The sequence below is a fragment of the Hyperoodon ampullatus genome (genome assembly GCF_949752795.1).
Source record: "Hyperoodon ampullatus genome assembly, chromosome: 9".
Classification (NCBI taxonomy): Eukaryota; Metazoa; Chordata; class Mammalia; order Artiodactyla; family Ziphiidae; genus Hyperoodon; species Hyperoodon ampullatus.
This window is the reverse complement of record NC_136922.1, coordinates 94,510,878-94,536,530: the sequence shown is the minus strand read 5'-3', so window position 1 is coordinate 94,536,530 and position 25,653 is coordinate 94,510,878. Positions and strand designations below refer to the sequence as shown.

General features: G+C 40.2%; 1 protein-coding gene across 1 annotated transcript; it reads right to left on the bottom strand.

The window, feature by feature from the left end:
• Nucleotides 1-868: 868 nt before the first annotated feature.
• Nucleotides 869-4,374, bottom strand: FMC1 (formation of mitochondrial complex V assembly factor 1 homolog). The gene is made up of 2 exons (XM_079711764.1): nt 4,180-4,374; nt 869-1,177 (listed from the first exon to the last, which is right to left on the bottom strand). The coding sequence occupies exons 1-2, from the start codon at nt 4,315-4,317 to the stop codon at nt 974-976; spliced, it is 342 nt and encodes a 113-aa protein (XP_079567890.1). The 5' UTR covers nt 4,318-4,374; the 3' UTR covers nt 869-973.
• Between the last annotated feature and the right edge of the window lie 21,279 nt (nt 4,375-25,653).

Sequence of the window (25,653 nt, the reverse complement as noted above, 5' to 3'; positions counted from 1 at the left end):
AAGGGGACCATTTAGGAGTCTAGTTTAATAGTTCAGCCAAAAGATTTCCAGTGCTTGAACTAGGACAGAGACAGTGATGCTAACAGTTCTTGCAGAAGCAGAACTTACTGACTGGATGTGGAGTGAGGAGAAAGAGAAATACAGAATGAAGCCCAAGTGCATTATGGAGCCCTTCTCGACTTGGTCAGCCAAGTGCATTATGGAGCCCTTCACCCTGAGACAGAATTCAGGAGGAAGAGCAATCTGACATGGAGGGTAGAAGGCAGAAGCGGAGCGGTCGGTGTGCTCATCCCACTGCCCTCTCCCTGGCCTTCCTGCAGCCTGCAGATGAGTGGTGGCCGTGTTCTTATACCTAAGGGTCAACTCTGTCAGGCTTGGGAGAGAACAGCTCCCCACTGTCTTGTTGACCTTAATTCAACCCAAATCTTTATAAACATCCCTTCATTAACTCGCCTCAGTAACCCTGTATGAGTGTGCCATCTGTTTCCTACCGGGACCTTAACATCGTATTTGTGTACTTTTAGATAAAAGGTATATATGTATAATTGTTTGTTTATGCGTAGGAAACATCTAGAAAGATGCACACCAAACTGTCAGTAATCGTTACCACCTGGTAATGGGGTTGGGCGGGGGGCGAGGGACAAGGGACAAGGTAAGAGGGCTTTATTTTATATGTCTGTACCGTTTGAATTCCTTAATAGGCTGTATTACTTTTTAAATTAAAAAGAAAACTGAAGTGTTTTAAAAGTAAATCAAGAACATCAAGCAGCCTAGTGTAAGAACTTCAGAAAATTCACTGAGAGTAAAGATGAAACCTCCCTAAGAAAACCTCAGTCAACAAAATCTCAGAGAAATTCAGTCAACAAAATTTCAGAGAAAACCTCTAAACTTAAAAAAAAATTTAATGATAAATACATAGATAGAAATTATTAAATTCTTGTATGAAGGCAGCATCCAAGGAATCTCTCCATTTTCATGGCTCCCAGCCCTTCCCTCCAGGCTGTTGGGGCAACTTGAGACCCACTAAACCAGCCGCCTCCTCCACTGAGCGCTCACCCTGGCCATGAAATTCCTGGTGAAGGGCCACATGTTCTCGGATGCTGCGCAGAAGGCAGAGATAGGTGGCAGCTTGGAAATGAAGCTCATGCTGGGCTCTGCACAACTTCTCACTGGTGACCTGGAGAAGTAGCAAGGTCAGATATTCCATTAACAGCCCAGCTGCAGATACAGGTCCACAGAGAAAGATTTATTAAACAAGCATTCTCTAGAATGAAAGTAAATTGCAGAGGACATACAAACATGTGTTTGTGTATACTTAATAACATATATAAAAGCACTCTGTACATATATAGGGGCACTCTGTAACTGTTGATGATTAGGAAAGCTGGCACCTGTTAATCAAAGAGGAATTTTACAAGGAGTTTCACTGAAGCATTTCCTCGTGTCCTCAAATTTTAATACTGGAACAAAGTTTATCTCTTGGTTCAACACCCTCATTAACGAATGAGGGAACTAAAGCCCAGAGAGGCTCTATGGTTGGTTAATGGCAGAGATGGGGAATATAGTCAAGTCACTGATCATTAATGTCACCTAAGGAATAAAATACAGAACTTTCTCTCCTTCAAACAAATGAAGGGCTGCTTTATTTTATGTGACTGTGGACTTTGGTTAATATGGCATAGGCCTTTCATTTCAATGAAAATTAAAAACTTATTTTTCTGAAAAATACCTTTGTCCTCACCAGTAACAAAATGAAGGTTTTATAAATAAAAGTAATATGCATATGTTCATACTACTTAATTATACTCGCTCTCACAATTTACTTATTCATCTGAAAAATCTGTATTCTGATGACCTTTAGAAGCTGGAAATTCCATATCCATTCCAAAGTGACTACAAACTTTGTTTTTTCTTCATCATAATTAACTTCCAGATTAAATTAGTACACAGACTTTACTTGACTAGTTTTATGTTCTGAGGCTGTGAGAAAGGGGCAGGAAAGGTAAGACAAAGATGTGTGCATAGCCTCAAATGACTTAAGGAGCCCTGTTCAAGTGTGGATTAATCTCTGGGCACCACTGCCTACCTATGTCTCTCTTTGACCTTTCTTTACTTGAATATCTAGGTTTGGAATCTGAAACCTAGAATGTGTGCTTTAAGATTTGCAGATCACATATATGAAAATGGCACCTATAAGCTGCTCAAAAATAAAATTCATCTGCTTTAATCAATTTAACTTTTTATAATTAAAAATTTATGAGTGACCAACACGAATGTCAAGCATCAACAAAGTGTAACATTCATTTCTATTATGTAAGTCTAAATTGATAGAATTTGAAACAGGAATTCTATGTTAGTATAGGACAGAACATAACTGATCTTCATTCAGCTAAGCCTGAATCATGAGGAGTCAGGAGAGAAGCATCAGCAATATAACATAGTAAATGAACCACAAGAGACCAAGAGATCTAATGAAATAGAAAATGGTATTTTCCCTATGGAGAAACGGGAGAGCCCTCCCTAACTGTATCCCTTCAGCCTAGGGAGAGGAGAGAAAATGGGCATAGATGATTATTGAGTTAGCTCTCAGCCAGCAGGAAATAGAACCCTTCCCCATACCCTCATATGCATTCCAGAGTGGTGTTTCTGGAATTTTTAGCATGAATTTCAAGTGTATTTCCAAGGAATTTCAGAGCCATTACCAAGGCCCTCTCAAGGGCAATAATGGTGCCTCCATTAGGTACAACTATAATCATGTCACCTTAAAAATCTTAAGAGTGACTTCCCATTACATTTCCAATAAAGTTTAAATTCCTGCCTACCACCGACCTCATCTTCCTCCACTTCCTCCACCACACCCTAAGCCTTATAACAGCTCTCAACTGTCAGTTCCTCTCACCTCTGGGCTTTCAGTTGTGCACCTTCTTTACTTGGACCTCATCTTCCCCAACCCCCATTTACTTGCTAACTCTAATTTATTCTTCAAGTCCCTGGTTAATGAATTTCCTCCTGAAAGCCTACCCCTTCTGTATGCCAGGACCCCTGTTGTCTATTTACTCCCTTAGCACTTGTTTATTCTAAGTCCTTGGTTATATGGCTCCTCAGGTGGATTGTAAGCTTCTTAAAAGACAGCACCCATGTGGCTCTTATTCGTCGTTCTCAGCCAAGTTCCTAACAGTCCCTAGTATTGTGACCTTTTAAAAATTAGTTGAAGTTTAGTTCTAGCATTTTGCATTGTAACTTCCATGGCGCAGAAAATCAAGAGTTAGGATGATGGTTCTCCCCTTTCCCACACTGCTCAAAAGACGCTAAGTTTCCTTTGCTAAAGCCCAAGCTGACTCTCCAATTTATTATTTCTGAGAAAGGCTGCAACTTCTTTCCAAGCCAGATCAGGAACTCTATAAAGTCAGCAATTAAATGGAAGACGCTTATTTGGGAACCAAGTAACCTAGAGCCTAGCTGTTCCTATACATGTGCTTGTACAAGTCAACTGTCCCCGAGCCTCAGTTGCCCCTTTTGAAGAAAGAAACTATCTTCCATCCGATCTTGCCTAAGGGGTAGGAGTGCGGATTTCACAAAGGGATTTTCCAAGGATGATGGCCTCCCATATGTACATATTTATCTACTACAGGCGGAAAAACTGTTGTCTGGTCACATAGCACGTTAATGTTGTAACTCACAGTACCACCTCATTAGAGGTTTCTAGTTCAGCTCTGCAAGGCACCATTCCCTGAAGCGGCGTAGTCCTGCTCTTCAAGAAGCGCCCAATATTCCTCTCGGCATCAAAAACTGGTTCTCAGAATAGCTCCGGAAAAGTCAGTGTTGGGTAGATGCTGTGGCCTGTGACCCTACACTCTCCACCAAGGACATCTTTTTTCTTGTCCCTCTCTATTTCCGCCATTTCACTTCCCTCTGACTTTCCCCTCCACACAGGCCAAAGACAGCCAATGAAATCCTCAGGGACGGCTCCACCCCAGGATGACTCTGCCTTCCCGCCGGTCCTCGGTTAGTCCCCGAGCTCAGGCCTTAGAGCAGGGCCTAGGGCCTGGATCTGTTTGGAGGGAACCAGAGCCTCAGAAATGAGGACTAAGGCCAGGCGCGCTCCACCCTGCCCAGACCCGACTCTCCCTCCCTTCCCGGGAAAGGGACGCTGGAGCCCCCGGACACGGGCTTCCGTACCCGATGTGCACGGAAAGCCTTCACGAGGTACCGATAGGCCGCGGTGTGGCGATAGGGTCGGCCTGTGGCCGCGTTCAAGTAGCGCAACTCTCGGAGAAGGCCTCGCCAAGTGCGCAGCGGTGACCCCAAGGCCGCCATTTTCCCGTCGTCCGAGCCTGGTGCGGGACGGCGCCCTACGCCCCTCTTACTCCCTCACCAGCCCCTGCTCAGCTGCTTAATGGTACGGTCGGAACCAGACTGCCGGCTCCCCCTATCGACTGCAGGACAGTGGAATGTCTCACTTCCCTTCTTTGCGGAGCGTTATTAATCGAACATCGAGCGGCGTCCTAAGGTGTTAAGACAAAAGCAAACGAAAGCCGGGTGTAACTGAAGAGCCGGAGAAGGGCCGGGCGAGGGAAAAGAAGGTCCTAGTTCCTTTCCTGACTGCGTCATTTCAGACGCCATTCGCTGACAGACCGCTGACTCTGGAGAAAATGAGGGCATGTTGGAAGTGGGTGTCAATTTGAAATAGAAAACTTTGAGAAGATTTTATGTCTAGAGGGGATGTCAAAGTTCAACGTACTGACTTAGCAGAAATCTTAATGGGGTTACGGCTCAGAAGAAGGAAATGGGAGTATGTTGATTCTCGCAAACTGTAGCCTCACACCTAGAAAAACCACGCATACCCTTTCCATCTCTAAAGAGTAAAATTAAGTTAGCATTTTCCGCTATAATTGTTTAAGAAGGGGGAAAGGCAAAAAGTTTTATTTTAAAGGCAAAACTACAACCACCCCAGATGGGACTCGAACCCACAATCCCTGGCTTAGGAGGCCAATGCCTTATCCATTAGGCCACTGGGGCTTCGGTGAATAACGTGGTCAAACAACGTATTCAATTTTTTTCCTCCTTAGTACGTCATCGTCAATTCAGTTTCTTTTTAACCTATCCTAGGAAACGACACTTAGTACCATTAATGAGGTGCGAGGCATGCTGGGAGTTGTAGTTAAGAGAACAAATATGCGCCTCACAGCTCCAAAGGTTTTACCCTCGAAGCAGCACCGATGCGCCGGACGGAGATCGGGCACGCGCACGGTTTTGCGTACGCGTTTCCTACGCGGTAGCTCCCGCGCCTGCGCAAAAGCGCGCATACGATGTCGCGGAGCCGAGCTCGCTGGGCACGCTAAGCCGCATCTCCCAGATTCGCCCGCTGAGCTTGTGCTTCGTTGGGTTTTCACCGGAAACAGCCGGCCCCTTCCGGTGTTGCGGCTTTCCGGACTTGGCTTGGCTGCATCCTGCCATTAGGTGGCGTGCGTGGCGGTCATTTTGTTTCCGGTTGAAACACAGGCCATTTCCGCAGAGCAAGTGGCCAGTTAGAAACGTTTATCTTGCCTTCTGAATTGGCAGGTTAGTGGTACACATGGGACAGCAGGGAATTAGAATTAGTTAATTCACTAGGAATTAGTTAATTAGAAACAATTAGGAGCTAATTTTCTGTTTCTTTTCCTATTTGAATAAATTGGACAAGTCACTTCTGAGTCTCAGCAGACTAACCCCTTGCTTAAAATCTCGCAGTGGCTCCCCGTTGCCCGTAAGATAAATTTCAGACCACTGGACCCTACCTAAATTGACCCTTGCCTGTGTCTTAACCTTCATCTCCTCTCACCCTCTGCTCAGTGTAGCCGAACTTCTCTGTCTTCCTCTCCACATTTTTAAAATAGACTTATTTAATTAATTTTATTTGTTTTTGGCTGCATTGGGTCTTTGTTGCTGCATGCGGGCTTTCTCTAGTTGTGGCGAGTGGAGACTACTTTTCGTTGCGGTGCGCGGGCTTTCATTGCGGTGGCTTTTCTTGTTGTGGAGCACGGGCTCTAGGCACGCGGGCTTCAGTAGTTGTGGCTCGCGGGCTCAGTAGTTGTGGCTCGCAGGCTCTAGAGTGCAGGCTCAGTAGTTGTGGCACACGGGCTCAGTAGTTGTGGCTCGCGGGCTCTAGAGCGCAGGCTCAGTAGTTGTGGCACACGGGCTCAGTAGTTGTGGCACACGGGCTTAGTTGCTCTGCAGCATGTGGGATCTTCCAGGACCAGGCAAGCCCCCCTCTCCACATCTTGTGTTATTCCCTTTGCCTGAATCTTAACCATTCGCATTAATATTCCTATTTACCTTTTGGGCTTCAAGTTTCTTGGGAAGTCTAGGTCAGACACTTCTCCAGGCCCTTATGGACAGCATGGCAAAGTTAAAATGATTCACTTCACCTCCTGTGGGCTCCTCTAGATTCTCTATGTAATCTTACCTTTTACGAGCTATATCACCTGTGTCTCAGCTTCATCATCTTCCTCACAAGCCAAGATGCAACTGCGCAGACTCCGGACTCCCCATTCTCATGGGGCTCTCTTCATAGGTCCCTCTCAGGGTTCACCAGCTCTAGCTATGCCAACTTTGATCAATTTTTCACGTGGGCTGCAATCCTCTGACACTTCCGGAATCAACTCAAGAGTAAACCAGTATGACTTCATGTGAATGAATTGATCTCTCCCTGTCACACTCATAAAATATTCATTTTATCACCCTGTAATTCACAAGTGTCTGATTTTTAAAAGGCAAATATGCAGGGGGTTAAGAAGAATGCTGTCAGCTATTTTCCCCTTAGTAGAAATTTGTTTATCCAACTTTCTAAGATGTAGCAAATTTAAGCCAGCTCTGAGGAAGTGGGAGAATTAATTGGAAGTAGGTTTTCAGTAACTGTTGATATGGTAAGGGGCAATAAGACATAATTCTGAGTTCCTTTTTACTGAACTGCAGAGAGACTCGTTTCTTCCAATTTTACACTAAAGCAAGAGTAAATAGATAATCATAAAATGTTAGCTCTATGTAGCCACTAGTCACCAAATATGGCCCCCCAAGATCTTCCCCTTTCATACATATGATGCTTCTTACATCAAGAGGTGAAGCTTATTACTCATCCTGCTCACCTCTCCCACACTTGTAAGCCAGCTTAGGCTGGCTTTGTGACCAGATTTAACTAATAAACAGAATGCTCTGGGAATTCTCTGGAGCCCCAGGCCTTAAAACTGGCAACTTTCACAATCTACTTCTTATCTAGCTACTATGCTGTGAAAACCCCACGAAGAGTCCTGAGATACGCCAAGCTGACCTCTCAGCTGACAGCATGAATTATCATGTTCAGTGAGCCATCTTAAGTGTCCCAATCCAGTGGCACCCCCAAATGACTACAGTCTCAACCAGTGTCATATGGAGCAGAGAACTGCCCAGCTAAACCCAGTCAACCCAAAGAAACATCAAAGATAATAAAATGGCTGTCTGTGAACAAATGCCACTAAATTTTAGAATTACTGTGTGTCAACAGAAAACCAAATCAGTCTAAAAAAGTTCTTAGAGACAATTTAGCCAAACTTCATAATTTTGCAACTTTGGAAAATCTTTATATTCCTAGTGCAGGGCTACATTCCCAAAGCCCTACAGCAGAGAGCAGGCAGGTAAACGAGTGAATCAGGCAGGTGGGTTCCTACCTCCTGCACAGGAGCTAGACTTTTCAGCTCAATCTAGTTGCAAGTAGGAATGTGGTTACAGTGTTGCCAGAGCTTCTGATTTTTCAAGAGAAGTTGTAAATCCAGAATTTTTATGCAATGCCCCTTTAAGTGTTAGCAATCAGTTAAAAACAATACTGTCTGTCAAACAAAACACCTCTGTTGACCTTATATAACCTAGGGTTGCCAGGGTTCAAACTATGTCCTGGGGCACTTCACAGGCAACTCCCACTGGACCCTCACCACAATCCTATAAGGTAGTACTCGGATTTTACCTACTTAGAAATGTGGGAACAAGCTCAGGGCAGTTTCTCGGTTTAGCCAACTTTACTAACTGCTCAGTGATAAGGCTGGTATTTGACCTCAGGCAATCTAACTCCAAAGCCTATTTTTTAAACTTAAAAAAAAAATTTTATAGCAGAAAAGGGATTTTTATTAAAAACATACTGGGTGATTCTCAGAACTTCCTGGTAAGGCTAGACAGTAGGCTTAGAAGCTACACAGGCAAGAAACCTCACCTAAAAGTCTGTCCCAGATCTGGTCCAGTGAAAACACCAGCAGGCACAGTCGCTGCAGTTGCAGTGCTAACACAGTGACACTGGACAGGGGCTGGACAATGGCATCAAAGCTGTTGCTCCAGGACACTGGCAGTAGCTGGCTCCTCTGCGTCCACTTGTGCCAGAATAGATTAAGTCATTACCTAAGAGTCAGAGTTCTGGGCTGAGTACTTCTAATTAGCATGGCCTGGGTTATGTTCCCATGTTGTTCGGGGGAGGCTGGGAAAGCAAGTATTTTGTCATTCGATGAATTTTTATTAAGCATCTGCTGTGAGGCAGGCACTTCCAGATGCTAGGGAAAGCACAAGTAGAGTAGGTAAACCTTTCCTCTACTCATGAAGCTTCCATTCTAGAAAGGGGCAGACGGACAATAATCAAATAAACAAGCAAAACATAAAATTTATCAAATGGTGATGAGTGCTATGAGGAAAAAGAAAGCCAGGGGCAGGGGATTGAGACCGGCTAATGTGTTCTGGGAGGTCCTTACTGATAAGGTGACATTTGAGCACAGACCCAAATGACGTGCAGAATCTGCATCTTCAGGTTGTGTGTGTGTGTGTGTGTTGGTGTGGGGAAGTGCCCACACTTTAAGTAGAGAGCCCCTACCTCCAGTCTCCACCCACTGTGAGGCCACCATTATCCTGTCCTTCAAGCTCTGGGAGGGTACAGGAGGAGTTCTGGGACAAGTTTTCTATGCCCAGTGAAACTGTAGGAACAGACCCTGAAGGTCCAGTCTTAACCCTGCAACTATAGCAGTGACTAGCTACCTGGCCATGAGCTTGGGAATCTGGGGGAAATTTTGGTGGGAAAGAGCCAGGACTAATGAAAGCGGGTGTATCTGAGAGCAGACATTTGTAGGCACTCGCTTCCATCAGTTGTCATTCTAGAGATGCGTGTCCCGAGGCAGTGATTTCTAAACTTCTTTGATTGTGTATCCACTGTGGTAAAAATCTTGTGCCTCCCCCTTTGTATTTATTTTTAAATTATATACATGTACTATTAATTCAATGTAGTAGATACATTTAAAACATGCACAAAATAGAAATAAAAAGTATATTTTAAAAAAGAAAAACAATATTTTGAAAATATTTTTATTTATTAACAGTAAAAAAAGTACTAATTTCTCTCAGTAAAGAAAGATTATTATTCTTTATTTTATTGAAAATGCAATGTAAATACAGTATGTTTTATTATTTTGAAAATCTTGGTTTAACACATCATTTGGGGCAACAAAATCACATAGTGATAAACATTTCTAAACATCCATTTTCAAATTTCCTCATTGCATGAGTTTCTTTTAAAAAGGCAGTCAGTGCCTCACTTAGCTTTAAAATATCACTTTTAACTTAAAAGGACCCATTAAGTATGTTCATTTCTTTCAGATCAGCTAGGCACCTGTATCCATCAGGGCTCAGTCAGAAAAAGAGAAACCACTGCAGGCTTTTCAAGCAGAAGGGAACTGAGTGCAGGGCATTCAATTCAGTAGACGCTTGACGGCACTATTAGAAGAGCTGCAGGAGTTAAGGAAAGCTGCCACTAACAGCTTCTGCAGTTCAGAGTATTGGGAGGTTGCTGCTATCACCTAGGTCAGAAAAATGCAGGTCCCCCCACTGCTGATCAGAGCTGGCCCCCAAGTACTCACATAGGGGCTGATAGGAGATTACTTGGGAGCTACGGCAGAACTTTAAGTCTCCCATGGCCTGCCCGTTTTGCTAGGTGCTGCCAGAAGAAAAAATATCACTTTTTCCTCCCACCTACAAAATACCACATGAATACATCTAGCAGAAAGAAATCACATCCAGAACCTTGAAGGCAAGGAGTTTGGGAATGTTTCCATAAACCTAGCCCCTGTAATACATAAGGATATGGGAATGAATGCTGGCTGCCAAAAACCAGACTGCAGACCGCACAGCAGCATACTCCTCACACCCTCTTGTCATCACAGAGAAGGACAGCAAATGAGAAACACTTGCCTCTTTTGTAAAAGAAAAAGAGGTAATTTTTAAGTTTGACAACTCTTGTAAATACTTTTCAGCAAGATAATCATCCCATCTGTGTAGTTTATGGATTTTTATGTCGTTTACTTCCCATTACATAGTAGTTTCTGCCATTTAAATGTCTTACTCTTAAGCAAATTAACCTCTTACTGATAACATCCTGTAGCATATAGACTGCAGTACATTATAATGCTCAGAAGCAAAGGTGACTATTAACCAGCAAGCTGGACTTGCTAGATACAAGCAGAGAGCAATTTATTCCTCCTTCCACTGCTGCTCGTGGACTTCTTCCTCTCCGGCATGAAATCGTGGGTGGCTCACACAGCTTTCCTAGGAAATAACAGGACAGTTGGCTTTTTTTTTTTTCCCCTTTGGTTTTAAAAAAGTCCAGTCTGTTTAACATTAAAACTCCAAACATCATTGCATAAGACCTCTCCCCATTGTCAGCTGAGGCTGCCACAGGGTGAAAAATGGGCAGTTAGGGCAGTAGGACACGGCCCACCTACCCTTCTGCTCTTCAAATGCACCCTCTTCCTGGAACAAGCTAGACTTGTATAAACAGAAAGCAACTTTTTCTCATGAGTGCCCCTACACACTTGCTGTAATGATTTGTTCTTATGGTTGGATGAAATTTACAGCTTTACTCTTTGAAATTTACAGCTTTACTCTTTTAGGTGACAAACAGGTTAAAGAGTTATCATGATCATTTTAAGAATAGTCTCTTTTTTCTAGGTATGAACAAGTCTCATCCAGGATCAGATCAAAACTTCAAATATCAGTTAATTTAACATTTCTCTCCTCCTCCAGTCTGGAAATGTGAAGGAGAATGGGGGTCAGGATCAGTGTCATTTCTGTTTCTCACTACCTCCTGCCCCCTTGCTGGCTGCTGTTCCAGGCCTGTGGGCCGGTTACAGCCAGGGAAAGAAGAAAGAGGTAAGGTCTTACTTTGTTGGTAGAGATAAGCTGGTGTCCGTGTCCCCCGGGAGCAGCAGATTCCAGTGTTGCTTCTTTTTTTATAGGTTCTCAATAGTTTCTCCTTCTCTGGGGATCTCTCAGCTGTAGTTCCCTTGTAGGCCATGCCTTCTCTAGTTACTTAGAATTCCTGCCCCGGCCCCTTAGTTTCAGGGAGGCTCCCCTCCACTGAGGTCATTCCAGCCGTCCAGGTGTTCCCTTTGGCTGGGTTCCTTCTTAAAATGACCAAATCTGGCTCCATTTCTTGAGAACCACATCAGGCCCACAGGAGCTCGGAAACTTTGGGAGTGTAAACCATTCCCATTGCAGCCTTCTCTCCTCTTCTGTCTTCTCCAGGAGCTAGCCACCTACTCCTCATTTGTCTTTAGACTGTTAGGAGTGAGTCAGACACCAGTTTCTGTGTCCCTCATACTCCACAGGATGTGTCACGCTCTCCCAGTGGTCCTCTAGAAGTGCCCCCCTCATTTGGCATGAGGTGAAGAGGAAGCACCTCCACCCTCTCCTGCCTGGGGAGCAGAATGGAAATGTCCAGCATACTGACAGCTGCTTCCAAAGGAATCTTCTCACATTCTCTCACAGAGCCTGGAGGTAGGTGCCGAGCTCTTCCTTCCCAGCACTGAGCCAGTGCTTCCCAGTATCTACTTCACAATCTCTTAGCATGTAGTACACAGGTGATCTAGTTCCTTTTCCCTTTAGAATGTGGATGGACTTGGCACCTACTGTTTTGTTCTCAGCCTTTGGGGTTTCTGGTGAAACTGACACAGAAAGATTCCCACTTTAGTAAATGAAGTTACCACTGTCAAACCCTCCTTATGGAACTCCTGCTCTTTCAAAAGGACACCTGATGCACTGCAGGCAGCATGGGACAGTCTGACTTGTGAACTGGACTGGGTGAATGTACAGTTAATATAGAACTTTTTGATATTTACATATTAATTATTAAGTATAATCATTAATTATATTAAATTTTAATATTATGTGTTTATATAGAGGTAACTATTTTTATAGAACCTATATATAAGACTTTTGTTTTTTACATTATGGAAGATTAGATGTGCAGAGAAATCTCTCTCCATATAAAACACAAAGTCCTGGGTGAAATTTTAACAAACATAAAAATATATATTTTTTTAAGTTTGACTGAGCTGACAGTAAAGGAAGCCAGAACAACCAGAGGTCAGAAAGGAGGAGGTAAGTGAGCAATAAAAGCAACATTTGCCCTGAAGATATCTGCTCATTCCTGGTGGCCTACAGTCTAGATTTTAATTTGCCTTAGGCAGTCCAAAGGAAAGAAAGCCTCGGAGTAGCATGGTAGGAGGTCAGATCATAAACTCTTGCAAAATGATGGAGCCCCCAAAAATTGACCTTATTGCTGGGAATGAAAACAATATCCCTGGGGCTTCCCTGGTGGCACAGTGGTTGAGAGTCTGCCTGCCGATGCGGGGGACACGGGTTCGTGCCCCGGTCCGGGAGGATCCCGCATGCCGCAGAGCGGCTGGGCCCGTGAGCCATGGCCGCTGAGCCTGCGCGTCCGGAGCCTGTGCTCCGCAGCGAGAGAGGCCACAACAGTGAGAGGCCCACGTACCGCAAAAAAAAAAAAATATATATATATATAGATAGATAGATAGATAGATAGAAAGATAGATATATCCCTGACCTCACCAAGAGGAAACTTATCTGTCTCAACCTCAGCTCAGGGTTGGGTGGCAGGGTAGGGAACCTTCTACAAGAATTCTTAACCACCAGCAGTAACCACTCAAATACATTTGTGGCTAGAAGTCCTCCTGTCTGTGTGTCCTTGAAATCCTTAAGCTGAGCATTTAGTTTGAAGTGGTCCTGGGTTGGTAATGTTCCTAGAAGCCTGGAAGAAGCAAACTCAAATACTCTTTTAGAGGAACACACTTTAAAACCAGGCCTCAAAGAATGGCCAAAGCCAAAGTGCAGGGATATATAATAAAACATCACCACACACATGCAGAAATAAGCCAGTATAAGCAAATTAGTAGAAAACAATAAACTGTAGGATTGGACCTACAGTTTGGTTCAAGGTCTGACTCCAGTGCCTGGGACCTTGTGGGTCTGATGCTCCCAACCCACTAGGCACATGCTAGGGCCCTGACCTTGGCCTCTCCCCTTCATATACATCACCAGCTAAGAAAGCTGCTAAACCCAAGAAAAAACAGGCTCACACCTGAAAATAATGAGATACTTGAGGAGTATAATCACAACAAAGAGACAATTAATGGAACATACTGTAATAGACAAACCAGAATGGAACAACACAGATCAAGAACTTAAAATAAGCATAATAAAGATCCTCACAAAGTGGCTAATAATAAGGAACAAGCAGTTACACAGAACCAAATGGAAATATATATGAATCATGTAATAGCTGAACAAACCCAATGGACTGGATAAAAACAATAGCTAGCTAGCTGAAAAGTGAATAATAATCTAGATCAGCTCAAGGAGTTTTCCTAGAAGGTACTGGAAAGAGATGGAAAATATGAAAGAACATTTAAGAGATAATTATAATGTCAATATCTGTACAATATGAATCCCAGTAAGAGAGAAAATGGATTTAGGAAAGAGATATGTAAAGAAATCATAAGTAAGAACTTTAAAAAAATGAAAGATAAAAAGGACTCCATTTCAAAGGTCTCATGGAGCACCAAACGGAATAAATATGGAAAAACCAAGACTTCGACATATTACAGTGAAATTTAATAACATTAAAGACAAAAACAAAACTCTAAAAGCTTCTGGAGAGAAGAAGCAGATAGTTCACAAAAGAATAATTAGCTTGACATTAGTCTTCCTAAAAGACATTGGAGACAAAATAAACCAATGAAGTTATATATTCTAAGTGATGAAGGAAAATAACTTAGAATATTATACCCAGCTAAACTGTTACTTAAATGTAAGGATGGAAAGATGATACATTCAGACATACAAGGCCTTAGAAAGTTTACAGTACAAAGGGTCTCTTTGAAAACTCTCCTGCTAAGTGAAATAAGTCAGACAGAGAAAGACATATACTGTATAATATCACTTATATGTGGAATCTAAAAATTACAACAAACTAGTGAATATAATAAAAAAGAAGCAGATCACAGATACAGAGAACAAACTAGTGGTTACAAATGGGGAGGGGGAATGGGGGAGAGGTAACATTAGGGGTAGGGGATTAAGAGGTACGAACTATTAAGTATAAAATAAGCTACAAGGATATATTGTACAACATGGGGAATATAGTCAATATTTTATAATAGTAATAAATGGGGTATAACCTTTAAAAATTACGAATCACCATATTATACACTGTAACTTATATAATATTGTACATCAACTACACTTCAATAAGAAAAAAAATATGAAAAAAGAGAACTCTCCTGGAAAAAGTACTTTTATATATTTAATATACTAATATAAGTAAATTATACTTAATACACTACATACTTAATAAGCATATGAAAAGATGCCCAACACCATTAGTCATTACGGAAATGCAAATCAAAAGGATGAGATATCACTTTACCAACCAGGATAGCTATAACCAAAAAAACCAAAAGGAAGATAACAAGTGCTGGTGAAGATGTAGAGAAATTTAAACTCTTATACATTGCTGGTGGAAATGTAAAATGATCCAGCTACTGTGGGAAACAGCTAGGTGGTTCCTCAAAAAATTATACATAGAGTTACCATATGATCCAGGAATTCCACTCCTAGGTATACACCCAAAAGAACTGAAGACATATATCCTACAAAAACTTGTACACAAATGTTCATAGCAGCATTATTCATAATAGTCAAAAAGTGGAAACAGCCCGTGTCCATACTAATGAATGGATAAATAAAAATATAATATATTCATACAATGGAATATTATTCAGGATATAGATAGCTGGGATATTAAATTTAATATTAGGGCAAAAACACATCATAAAGAAAAATGAGCGACATTATATACTGGTGAAAATAACAATAGATCAAAAAGATGTAACTAAAAATAGAACTATCATACAACCCAGCAATCCCACTACTGGGCATATACCCTGAGAAAACCATAATTCAAAAAGAGTCATGTACCACAATGTTCATTGCAGCTCTATTTACAATAGCCAGGACATGGAAGCAACCTAAGTGTCCATTGACAGATGAATGGATAAAGAAGATGTGGCACATATATACAATGGAATATTACTCAGCCATAAAAATAAATGAAATTGAGTTATTTGTAGTGAGGTGGATGGACCTAGAGTCTGTCATACAGAGTGAAGTAAGTCAGAAAGAGAAAAACAAATACCGTATGCTAACACATATATATGGAATCTAAAAAAAAAAAGTGGTTCTGAAGAACCTAGGGGCAGGACAGGAATAAAGATGCAGATGTAGAGAATGTACTTGAGGACACGGGGAGGGGGAAGGGTAAGCTGGGACGAAGTGAGAGAGTGGCATGGACCTATATACACTACCAAATGTAAAATAGATAGCTAGTGGGAAGCAGCCGATAGCACAGGGAGATCAGCTCGGTGCTTTGTGACCACCTAGAGGGGTGGGATAGGGAGGGTGGGAGGGAGACGCAAGAGGGAGGGAATATGGGGATATATGTGTATGTATAGCTGATTCACTTTGTTATAAAGCAGAAACTAACACACCATTGTAAAGCAATTATACTCCAATAAAGACGTTAAAAAATATATATATAACCAAAACTAACATAACATTGTAAATCAACTATATTTCAATAAAAAAGAAGAAGAAAAGATATAACCATAATGAACTCAATAAAACTCATGGTTCCTTGAAAAGCTAATAAGAACAAACCTCTGCCAAGACTGAATAAGAAAAAGGGAGAAGATGCACATAAACAAAACAGAGAATGAGAACAGGAAAACAAATACAGATACAACAGAGGTTATAAGAATAAAAAATATTATGAATACATTTCTAAGAAATTTTCTGCAAGTGGGTTGATTGTACATAGGTGTTATAGGAAAAGCACTTGACATAATTCAACTCATACTTATGATCAAGATTTCCAGAAAATTAGGAATAGAATTTACTTAACTTCATAAAAACTATAAACCAGAAGTATAGAATAAACGCTATACTTAATGGAGAAAATTTAGATATTTTCCCATTAAAATAAGAAACAAAGATGGGAACTCCCTGGCGGTCCAGTGGTTAGGACTTGATGCTTTCACTGCCATGGGCCCAGGTTCAATCCCTGGTCGGGAAACTAAGATCTCACAAGCTGTGTAGTGTGGCCAAAAAAAAAAAAGAAAGAAGGAAACACAGATGGCATTTTCACAACTACTGTCTAACATAGTACTTATTAAAGAACCTAATGCTCTAAAATAAGACATAAAAAGTGAAAAAAACTGGGAGAGGAGATTAAACTGCCATTATTTGTAGAGTGTATGATTAACTCAGTTGAAAAGTTAATAAAGTAATCAGACAAGTTATTAGAATAAAAGAGTACAGCAAAGTTGCTGGATACAAACGCAACTTGTGAAAATCAACAGCATTCCCTGATCCCGGCAAAAGTCACTAGAAAACATAATAGAGGTTAACATACCATACTTAAAATCTACAACTATAAAGTACCTAGAAATCAATACACAAACAATAACTTTACAGAGAAAATTTAAAAGCTTTACTAGAAGACATGAAAGAGGATTTAAATAAATGAAGAGATATACCATGAATGAGGTAATTTAACATTAAAGATTCCATTCTTTGTAAACTACAAATTAAATTCAATCCTAATAAATATTTCAGCTAGATTTTTTGAACGGAACTGGAAGATTTTATTCTAAAATTTTGTAGAAGAGTAACAATTCACGATTAGTTGAGTGAACATGGAGGAACAAAGAGGGAGACTCTGCCTACTAAATATTAAGGGAGACTATAAGTCTATACTGGTATGGAAATAAAAAGAACAATGGAATGGAATTGAGCTCAGAATAGACCATTGCATATATGAGTATTTGACATATGATAAAAATGGCACCAAAAATTAATGGGAGAAATACTGACTTACTAAATGGTGCTGGGAAAAAACTGGCCCACTAAATGAAGAAAAATAAAGCTGGACCCCTACATTATACATGGTATAATGGACAACAGATGGATTCTAAATGAAAAACCGAATATTCAAGGGAATGTAGGAGGATATCTTTGTGATCTAGGGGAAGGGAAATATTTCATAACAAACCCCTCAAAACATAAATTAGACAAAAATTGACTATTAAAAAAGGTTTTCTGGTCAATAAAGGATGGCATAGGCAAAGTTAAAAAGACAGGTAATAGACTAAAATATCTGACATGTCTGAAACTGTTAAGAGATTATTATCACAACAAAAAGATGAAAATGCAATAGAATGAGATGAACAGGCAATTCGCAGACTACCTATAGCTTTTCTCATGGTAATAAGGAATTGGAGACACCCTAGGTATCCACCTCTAGGAGGACGGATATGCAGAAAGTGGTGGATGCATCATATGAAATACTATGCAACACGCAGGATGTACAGAGAGCAACATGGACCAATATAAGTGAGAAAAGTAGAAAACAGCACAATTTATAGCACAGGACCATTTATATAAATTAAAATTGCATACACACAAAATAGCACTACAAGTTTTAGAAGGATGCATGCATAACAAGGGGCACATATTAAAAGAGTAAGGGTGGGTACCTTTGGGACAGAGGGAGTGGGGACTAAGGAAGGAAGGAGAAACCTAATTTATAATAAAATGAGAGAATGAGATCTTGTATTAAGTGATGAAAACCATGTGCTATGGATTGAGGCACATGATTAGTGCATTGCTTTGCATTTGAGGTACAATAAAGCAGAAATAAACTATATACAACACATACTAACATACAGTTTGGAAATGCAGCAGCCAATTGGCTATGAAGGGAGAGGCAGTAGTTGTCAGAGGGCTACCTGTGAAACCTGACACTTCGAATGCTAGGGCAGAGACAGATGGCTGGCTCTAGGTGACACTGAATCAGTCGATAAAGCTTTACCTAAATTAGGTTTACCTCTAGACTGCTCACTTATATGAATCGAAAGATTCCCTCAACTGTTTTGTTTAATAGACTTCATTTTTAGAGCAGTCTCCCTTTACCTTTTATGCCAGGGGTTTGACACCTGCGATGAAAGAATTTTAGCTGATATTTATCCACTCCTGTACTTTTAAATATATATATATTTCTTAAGATTTTTTAAAACACTGGTTTCACTTCTATATTTGGGGAAATTAAGAGAGCAAGAGGAAGCACGAATTTAAGAAGAAAAAGGCAGAAAAGAGACAGAATAATAGTAGCCACCATTCATTAGCTCTTATGTGCTAGGCACTATGCTAGGTGCTTTCCGTATCTTGTCTCTAATCCAACAACAAACCCCACCGCTGGGAATTATCCCTGCAGAAATGAGGAAACAGGCTGAAAGGAGATCCACAACTTGTCTAAAGTGCCACAGCTTCATAATGGGGACCTGAGAACCGAAGTCTGTTTAATGTCAGCCTATTCTGCATGCTGTGCCCCCCTACTAGAAAAACGATAGTGGGAAATAGTGAAAGGTCAGACACAGGGACACAGAAGAGGTAACTGTACACAGAGACAGAGAAAACAAGCCATGTCAAGGCACATACTGATGAGGAAGAGCAATCTTACTACATGACACCTGCATCAGAGGGGCTGTCACTGTCCTTTGAAAAGCTCATGATCCCACCTGCAAGCTAACGCAACCCTTTGTGCACCTAGAAGCAGTTCACTTCCAATTTTCAAACTCTGTTTTAGAAAAGATTTTCTCAAGTATTCCTCAAAGTTTTACATAGATATGAAGCAATGCCACAGATCTGGAATGTTAGTCATTATTATCCATTACAAAACAAACTTTTGACTGTTGGTTTGATATGCATACACAGACCGCAAATACCTAAAGGGTATCACAATTTGACCTGTGATAGTTATTTAACTGCCCATTAATGGATACAATAAATTATGGTACTATAACTATGGAATACTATGAGCTGTCAAAAAGTACAAGACAGACCTCTATGTACTGTGTGGAATAATCTCCAAGATAATTGAGAAAAAAATGCTAGGTATGGTAGAGCAGATATGTACGCTAAATTTATGTTAAAAGGTCAGATGCATATTTATACTTTTAACTGGAGAAATTGGTAGCAGTGGTTGGTCTGAGGGAGGAAAATGGGGCCGTGGGTAGGAAAGATGCTTTGCGTTCACTGTATAATCATGTATTTGGTACTTTTTTTCTTTTTAACTAAGTACAAGAATAATCTTTTCCAGAAAAATCTTTACTTTAAATCAAGCAGTTCAGGTGTGTCTTCCCCCTAGGCCAGATCCAATTTTGAGATCTAGCAGGGTCTGAGTGGAAGAAATAAATTCTTCTCTCTTCCCTTCTCCCAGTGATGAGACAGCAAGAGGCTCCTTCCCATTTCTTTCCCCTTTTCCTCAACTAAGTCCACCGTTTCTTAAAAAAAACCCCAAACCAAAAGACTTGCTGTTATCCATGTTCATTGAAAGTACATTTAAGTAAAAGGATAAAGAAAAAAGCATTCATTTCACCAATCTTTATATTTTGGTGTGTATGTCCCTCCGTATATTTTTTTCTGTGCCTATGTGCATTAACACTTATAACTGCTTTTATTTAATACATGGACATCTTAATCATTTCTTATGTTGAAACAATTTTGTTTAGTAGTATTATTTTTATTTACTTAACCAATCCCCGCTAGCACGTTACATTGGTTCAAACTTTTACTGTTATGAGCAACACAGATGAACACACTCGTACAGAAACCTTTGTACAAGGCCATTTTCCCCTTAGAATAAATTTGTAAAAGCAAAGTAGCTCCATCACCAATTTGTTAACTTCCGCCTTCGAGCTCCATCTACAGTTGTCGATTTTCGTAACTAGCCACACTCTTTTCTGTGCCAAAGCTAAGGTCTGAGACGGTTTCTTGACTACACAGACAAGTGTAAAACGTACTTCCTGCTTTGGAGTTTTCTATACTCCTTTGAACCAGCCCCCCTTCTGGACACCCGTCCCTCATTCAACTCTAGAGGTTGCATTTCTCTACCTGCTTACTTCTCGGCTCTCTAAACTGACTTGGTTATTCTGAAATCCTTAACTCCTTGGGCCATGTTTTTCTTCTTAAAAACTTAAAAAATATATATACTATATAATAAATAATAAAACAGAACTAGTGTGAATGATAATAAAAGCTAACATTTACCTAGTACTTACTATGTGTCATTGGGCTAAGTGCTTCACATGCCTTATATAATTTAATGTTAATTGAAGTTACATGAAAACAAGTATTCCATGGTCAAATAAGCTTAAGGAAATTATGGGTTTAAAAAATCTGGTTTAACAATGGCACCTTTAATATGTTAACACACATTTACAAGATGGTGACAACATAGTTAAGTGTAGTCTTATTATTTAACTGCAGAGTTCTTGTTACTCTCAAGAACACACTTGCAAAACTGTCCTTAAATGTTACTAGTTTTTCATAAAAGCACTTGCAGCCTACCCTCCTCCCTGCATGAGGACCATGCCTTTTAAATTCTTCATCCTGATGACAATGCACTGAAAACACACTTAAGTACCACCACTCTTATATTTGGGGGCTTATGTTCTTTTCTGTATCTTCTATGCACATATACACTTATAAATGACAAAACTGTTCAATTTCTCTGACAAGCTGCTTTCTATCTTTTCCCACACTCTACCTGGATTTCAAAGGTTGAATTCTTTTTTAAATTTTTTCTCTTAATATTTTTCCTAAAGAAGTCCTCCACAAGAGTAAAAGATGCTCACCTATGCAACTAACTCCTGTATCTACAACCGCAAGCCTTGATCCTGGAGGCGCGCGCGTGCGCACACACACACACACACACACACCCTATAACCTGAAGGAAGAACCTGGTAAGCCTGCATTCCAGACTCCCACAGTCTGGCTTCTCCTACTCACCCCAGTGTCTACCTCACACCAGCCTGGCCTCCTTCCTGTTTGTTCCTGACTCCGCTCAGGATGCTCCCTTTTCCTCCTTCCCAGCCAAATCCCACTTATTCTTGGAGGCCCAGTTCAAATGCCATCAACTTGACAATTCTCCCCAGATCTTTCCAATCTCTCCCCTGCTCTGAACTCAAATGTCAGATGGCCATGGACCACACCTTTGTGATAAATTTTGAACTGTTGTCTTTTAACTTCTCATGTGATTGCAAACTGTAAATATATGGAGGGTGGGGACTATGCCCTTACTTCTGTATCCCACAGCGCCTAGCACAGTGTGAAACAGGCAAGAGATACTCAACCACCACTGAAAGAATGAGATATTAAAATCCATGTTAGTCCAATGATACAACAGACACGAGAATAATATGTACATTCCTCTTTATTTAATACAACAAACACATAACACATACAAAAAGAAAAAACACTCATGTAAAAGGCCCTGTCACAAAGGATAGACAGGAAAACATCTACACTGAATCAAATAAGGCTCCTGCTTTAAAACAGGGGTTTGCTTAGCTACACCTGGAATATGAGCAAGGCTGTTACGAAAAAAAAAAAAAAAGAAATCCCTGCACTGAAAGAGTATATCAATGGGGTCAATTTACTAAATTCACAGATCCACATTTAGGAATGTTCAAGTCCTCTCACATGTCCAAAACTCATCAGGATTTTATGAAATACGATTTTTTTTTTGGTTAAAAAAATTTACCTGTCCTTCTTTCTTCTTAGAAAATAGTGACAAGAGCTCTTTAAAAACTACAGACCAGCAAACCACCCAAAGTTTGGAAAGATTTACCACTGAAGTTCAAAAAGTGTGTAGAACTGAGAATTCAAAGGCAAGATGGCAGTGGGAAGAAGAATTTAACTTAGTCATTTCCTGGTCAATCACTAGGAAATGCAACGGAAACAGCTAGGCTCAGTGCAGGGTTCAGTAGCAGCAGTTTGTCCATATTCCTGCTCTCATTAGAGCTGGAAATTAAACAAGCACCAGTTCATCTCAAAAGAGCCTTATACAAACACACACACATACATACCCACACCCATCCACATGTCGTCACCACCCCATTTTATTTAAATTTATTATTATTTTTTTTACTAAAATAATACAAAAAAGGGAGACAGGTATATTTACAAAAATCCATGGCTGGTACAGTACATAATTTTTAAGACACACTAAATGCTACAATCTTTCAGGTCCTGAGATTATTACAAATATCAACTCAAAGCTGTGTTCAGGTCCAGTTTTAAAGGAGGAAAAAAATCCCAAAATATTAAGTCACACACTTATTTAAAATACAGTATATCCCTTCAAGTTAGCAAAAACACACCTCCCTATAAACAAATGCAGTACAGTAACCAGGGCCTTTCACCCAGAGGAGCAACAATTATGTAGGCTCCTTCCTTCAAGACTCGTTGTAAAACATGTTGGCATCTATATCAAGTGTGGAGGCGGCTAAAGTAAGAACATGATGTGTAACTGGAGGGAAGCTCCTCTACAGAGTGAACATTCACTGTATAAATAAGTCCTGTTTTTCCTTCTGTTACCAAACAAAAGTCTTTCCTTTAGGAAAATTCATACCGCAAGGGTTGGAAATATGTGCTTAACCCAGACTAAAAATCAGAATCCTTATTTCCAATCATTTATAGCAAATAGGCCTGCAGTCCCACAATAAGTTTTACAACTGCAAATAAATTTTCTTGCTTGTAATAAAAGAGAAAACATTCATCACTTGGTCACCGTGGTAGATAACTTTGATTAACACATTATTTGGGGCACAAAATTTTCACCAGCCAGAGATTTCCTTTCCTTTTCTTTTAAGCTTTACAATGTTCAGCGAGCAACAAACAAGGGCAAGCTCCAGATTTACATACTCTTCTTAAGAACAATCAGATATTTTTGATACATTCTATAATATAGTTTTTCAATGACAGCCAACAAAAGAACAGTACAAAGCTTGAATCCTTTCTCTGGAGGCTGGCCAGGAAATTACGTGTAGGATGGAAACCTACCTCTACTGGTGAAATGGCCCCTTGCTTATCTGAAGGTCTCAGAAGGTATATGTAATTAATTATGTAACATAGCCAGGATTTTAAAAGTTGGCCAAACTTGGTCAACTTTCCGACTACCTATATAAAACAGTAATACATTTATCAACTGAGAATAACTTCTCTTTTAACACCTCTGGCCAAAATTGGGGTAAGTCTTGGTAATTTCACAGGTACAGGAAAGAAAACCCAATATGCGGGCACAGGGCACACTACCCCTGCAAACAGAAGAGAGAAGCAAAAAAAGGAGGGAAGTTTATGGCCGCAAGGACAGAAAATATAATATAGCTGAGATGTGACAAATAAAGGGCAGGTTGTCACACAGAAAAACATGCCACTTGGCTGGTCTTGGTTACTGCTGACTCCTAAATGTGCTTAGAGGGTAGATGGAGCTGTTAACTTCAAAAACAGAAGTATCTCCAAGTTATCTTAGGTAATAATCATCTTGTTTGTATTTCAATTAGGTTTCCATTAGTGCTTTATTACAAAATATTTTAAAACTAGATTAAAATAGAATTATATTATTATTGGCAAATGGGAGTAAATAATGTATAGAGAGTTTTCTGAGGAACATAAAATTGGTACTAAAGATTCATATGGCCTATCTGACTCAGACCTTTGCAAAGTAGGTTTATTCCAGGGGAAGTAATGAAAATAAGCAAGGCAGAGTATTATGTGAAATAAGAGCCCTAACAAAGGTCTGTGTCTCTTCTGAATAATCTTGAAAAGTATTGAGGAAGCCATGCAATGTAGCTACGACTACATTATATAGTAGATAAATCTATTTTTAACACAAAGAAGAGAAAACTAATTCAGGTCACCAGTGACGACTCTAAGTTCTGGACATATAGACCCCTTTGATTTTAGTACTGAGATTTTTAAAAGTATTCTTGACCTGTTTGGGTAACAGTTCGGAAAAGTGTCCAAAATTTAAGTACTAACCCGATCTAAAATGTACATATGTAAGAAAGGCTGGAAAAAAGAAGTATTACAGTATGAGGAAATTAAACAAAGATCACAAATAGTTATTTTCAAGCAAATGGTACTTTGGGAGTATCTGAGAAAAATGTAATTTAATACCAAGTTATTCAAAAGCAGTCTGATTAAAATCCTACCAGTCCCTGTCTGAGTCTGTGTTGGGATGTAAACAGTCTCCTAGAAATGCCTATAGTCTTTACTTTTGAATTCAGTGGAAACAGCATAGATGGCCAACGTGAGTGAGAAAAGGAGGTGAAAGACAGTTTAACCTTTCCTCCCCTGACTCTTAGCAACTTATATTCTAGTGTAGCAACTGGTTGATGGAATGGTTAACTGAAGAGCTCAGACTAGAGGAAAGAAGAATGAAGACTAAAGAATATGAAGAAAGAATAAGAATTTGACATTAATATTCAAAGCTTTTTAATTATAGTCTGACCATCTGTTTAGCTCCACAAACCTGAACACTGTGCCACAGACTCTAAAACTTTCTCAGAATTGAACACTGGGATGGTTTTATCTTAACAACCCAAAGACATTCCATGATTCTAACTACAGTTTGCACTAGTATCTGTACTTAGTTTTTGAATATAAAGTTCACATTTTAGGATAGATGAACACACAAAATATCTCTATTTTTATGTTTCCATTAATTTTCCCTAGAGGAACAAACACACATTCAACAAAACCCTTATGCCTTATTTCTTTGGGTAGAAGTCTTAGTTAACATCTGTTATTTAAAGAATGGAAAAGAGAGAAAAAGTGTGAAAAATTTGTGTGTTTATCTGCATAGTTGATATTTAGAGGCTACTAACTAAGGCTTTATCTGGAAAAAGCAACAAAAAAAACCAAAAAGTGACTTTTAAGGAAAAACATCCTATCACTAGAGATTAAATGGGCCTCAGCCAGTTCTGGGAATTAACCCAGAGGCTTTGTCTGCTTGGGCCTGGCGCTTTCTGCTGACTCACTTATACTGGATAACTTGTTCCTCATCCCCCTACATTCTCTCCCCTGACCCTGAATATGTGCTATAATTTAAATCTACACACACCCCCTAACAAATGTTGCTAAGCAATTAGCTCAGAGAGGCGGCATCCATTTTTTCCTGTTGTTGTTGTTTCCAATGATAAAAGGAAAATTCTATGTATTACTGCTTAATATACCCAGCGGAGGGTAGGATAAGATGACCTTCCTTTCCTCTTTGGAGTTGAGCAAAACATGCTTCCTTCTACCCCCGCCCGCCCCACCCCCTCCCCAGCTATAGGAAAAGAATCCTGCCTCCCCGCTTTTCCTACCACCTGAGCAGTTGATGGCTCCAACTCTTTCACGGTTGAAGAAGCATAA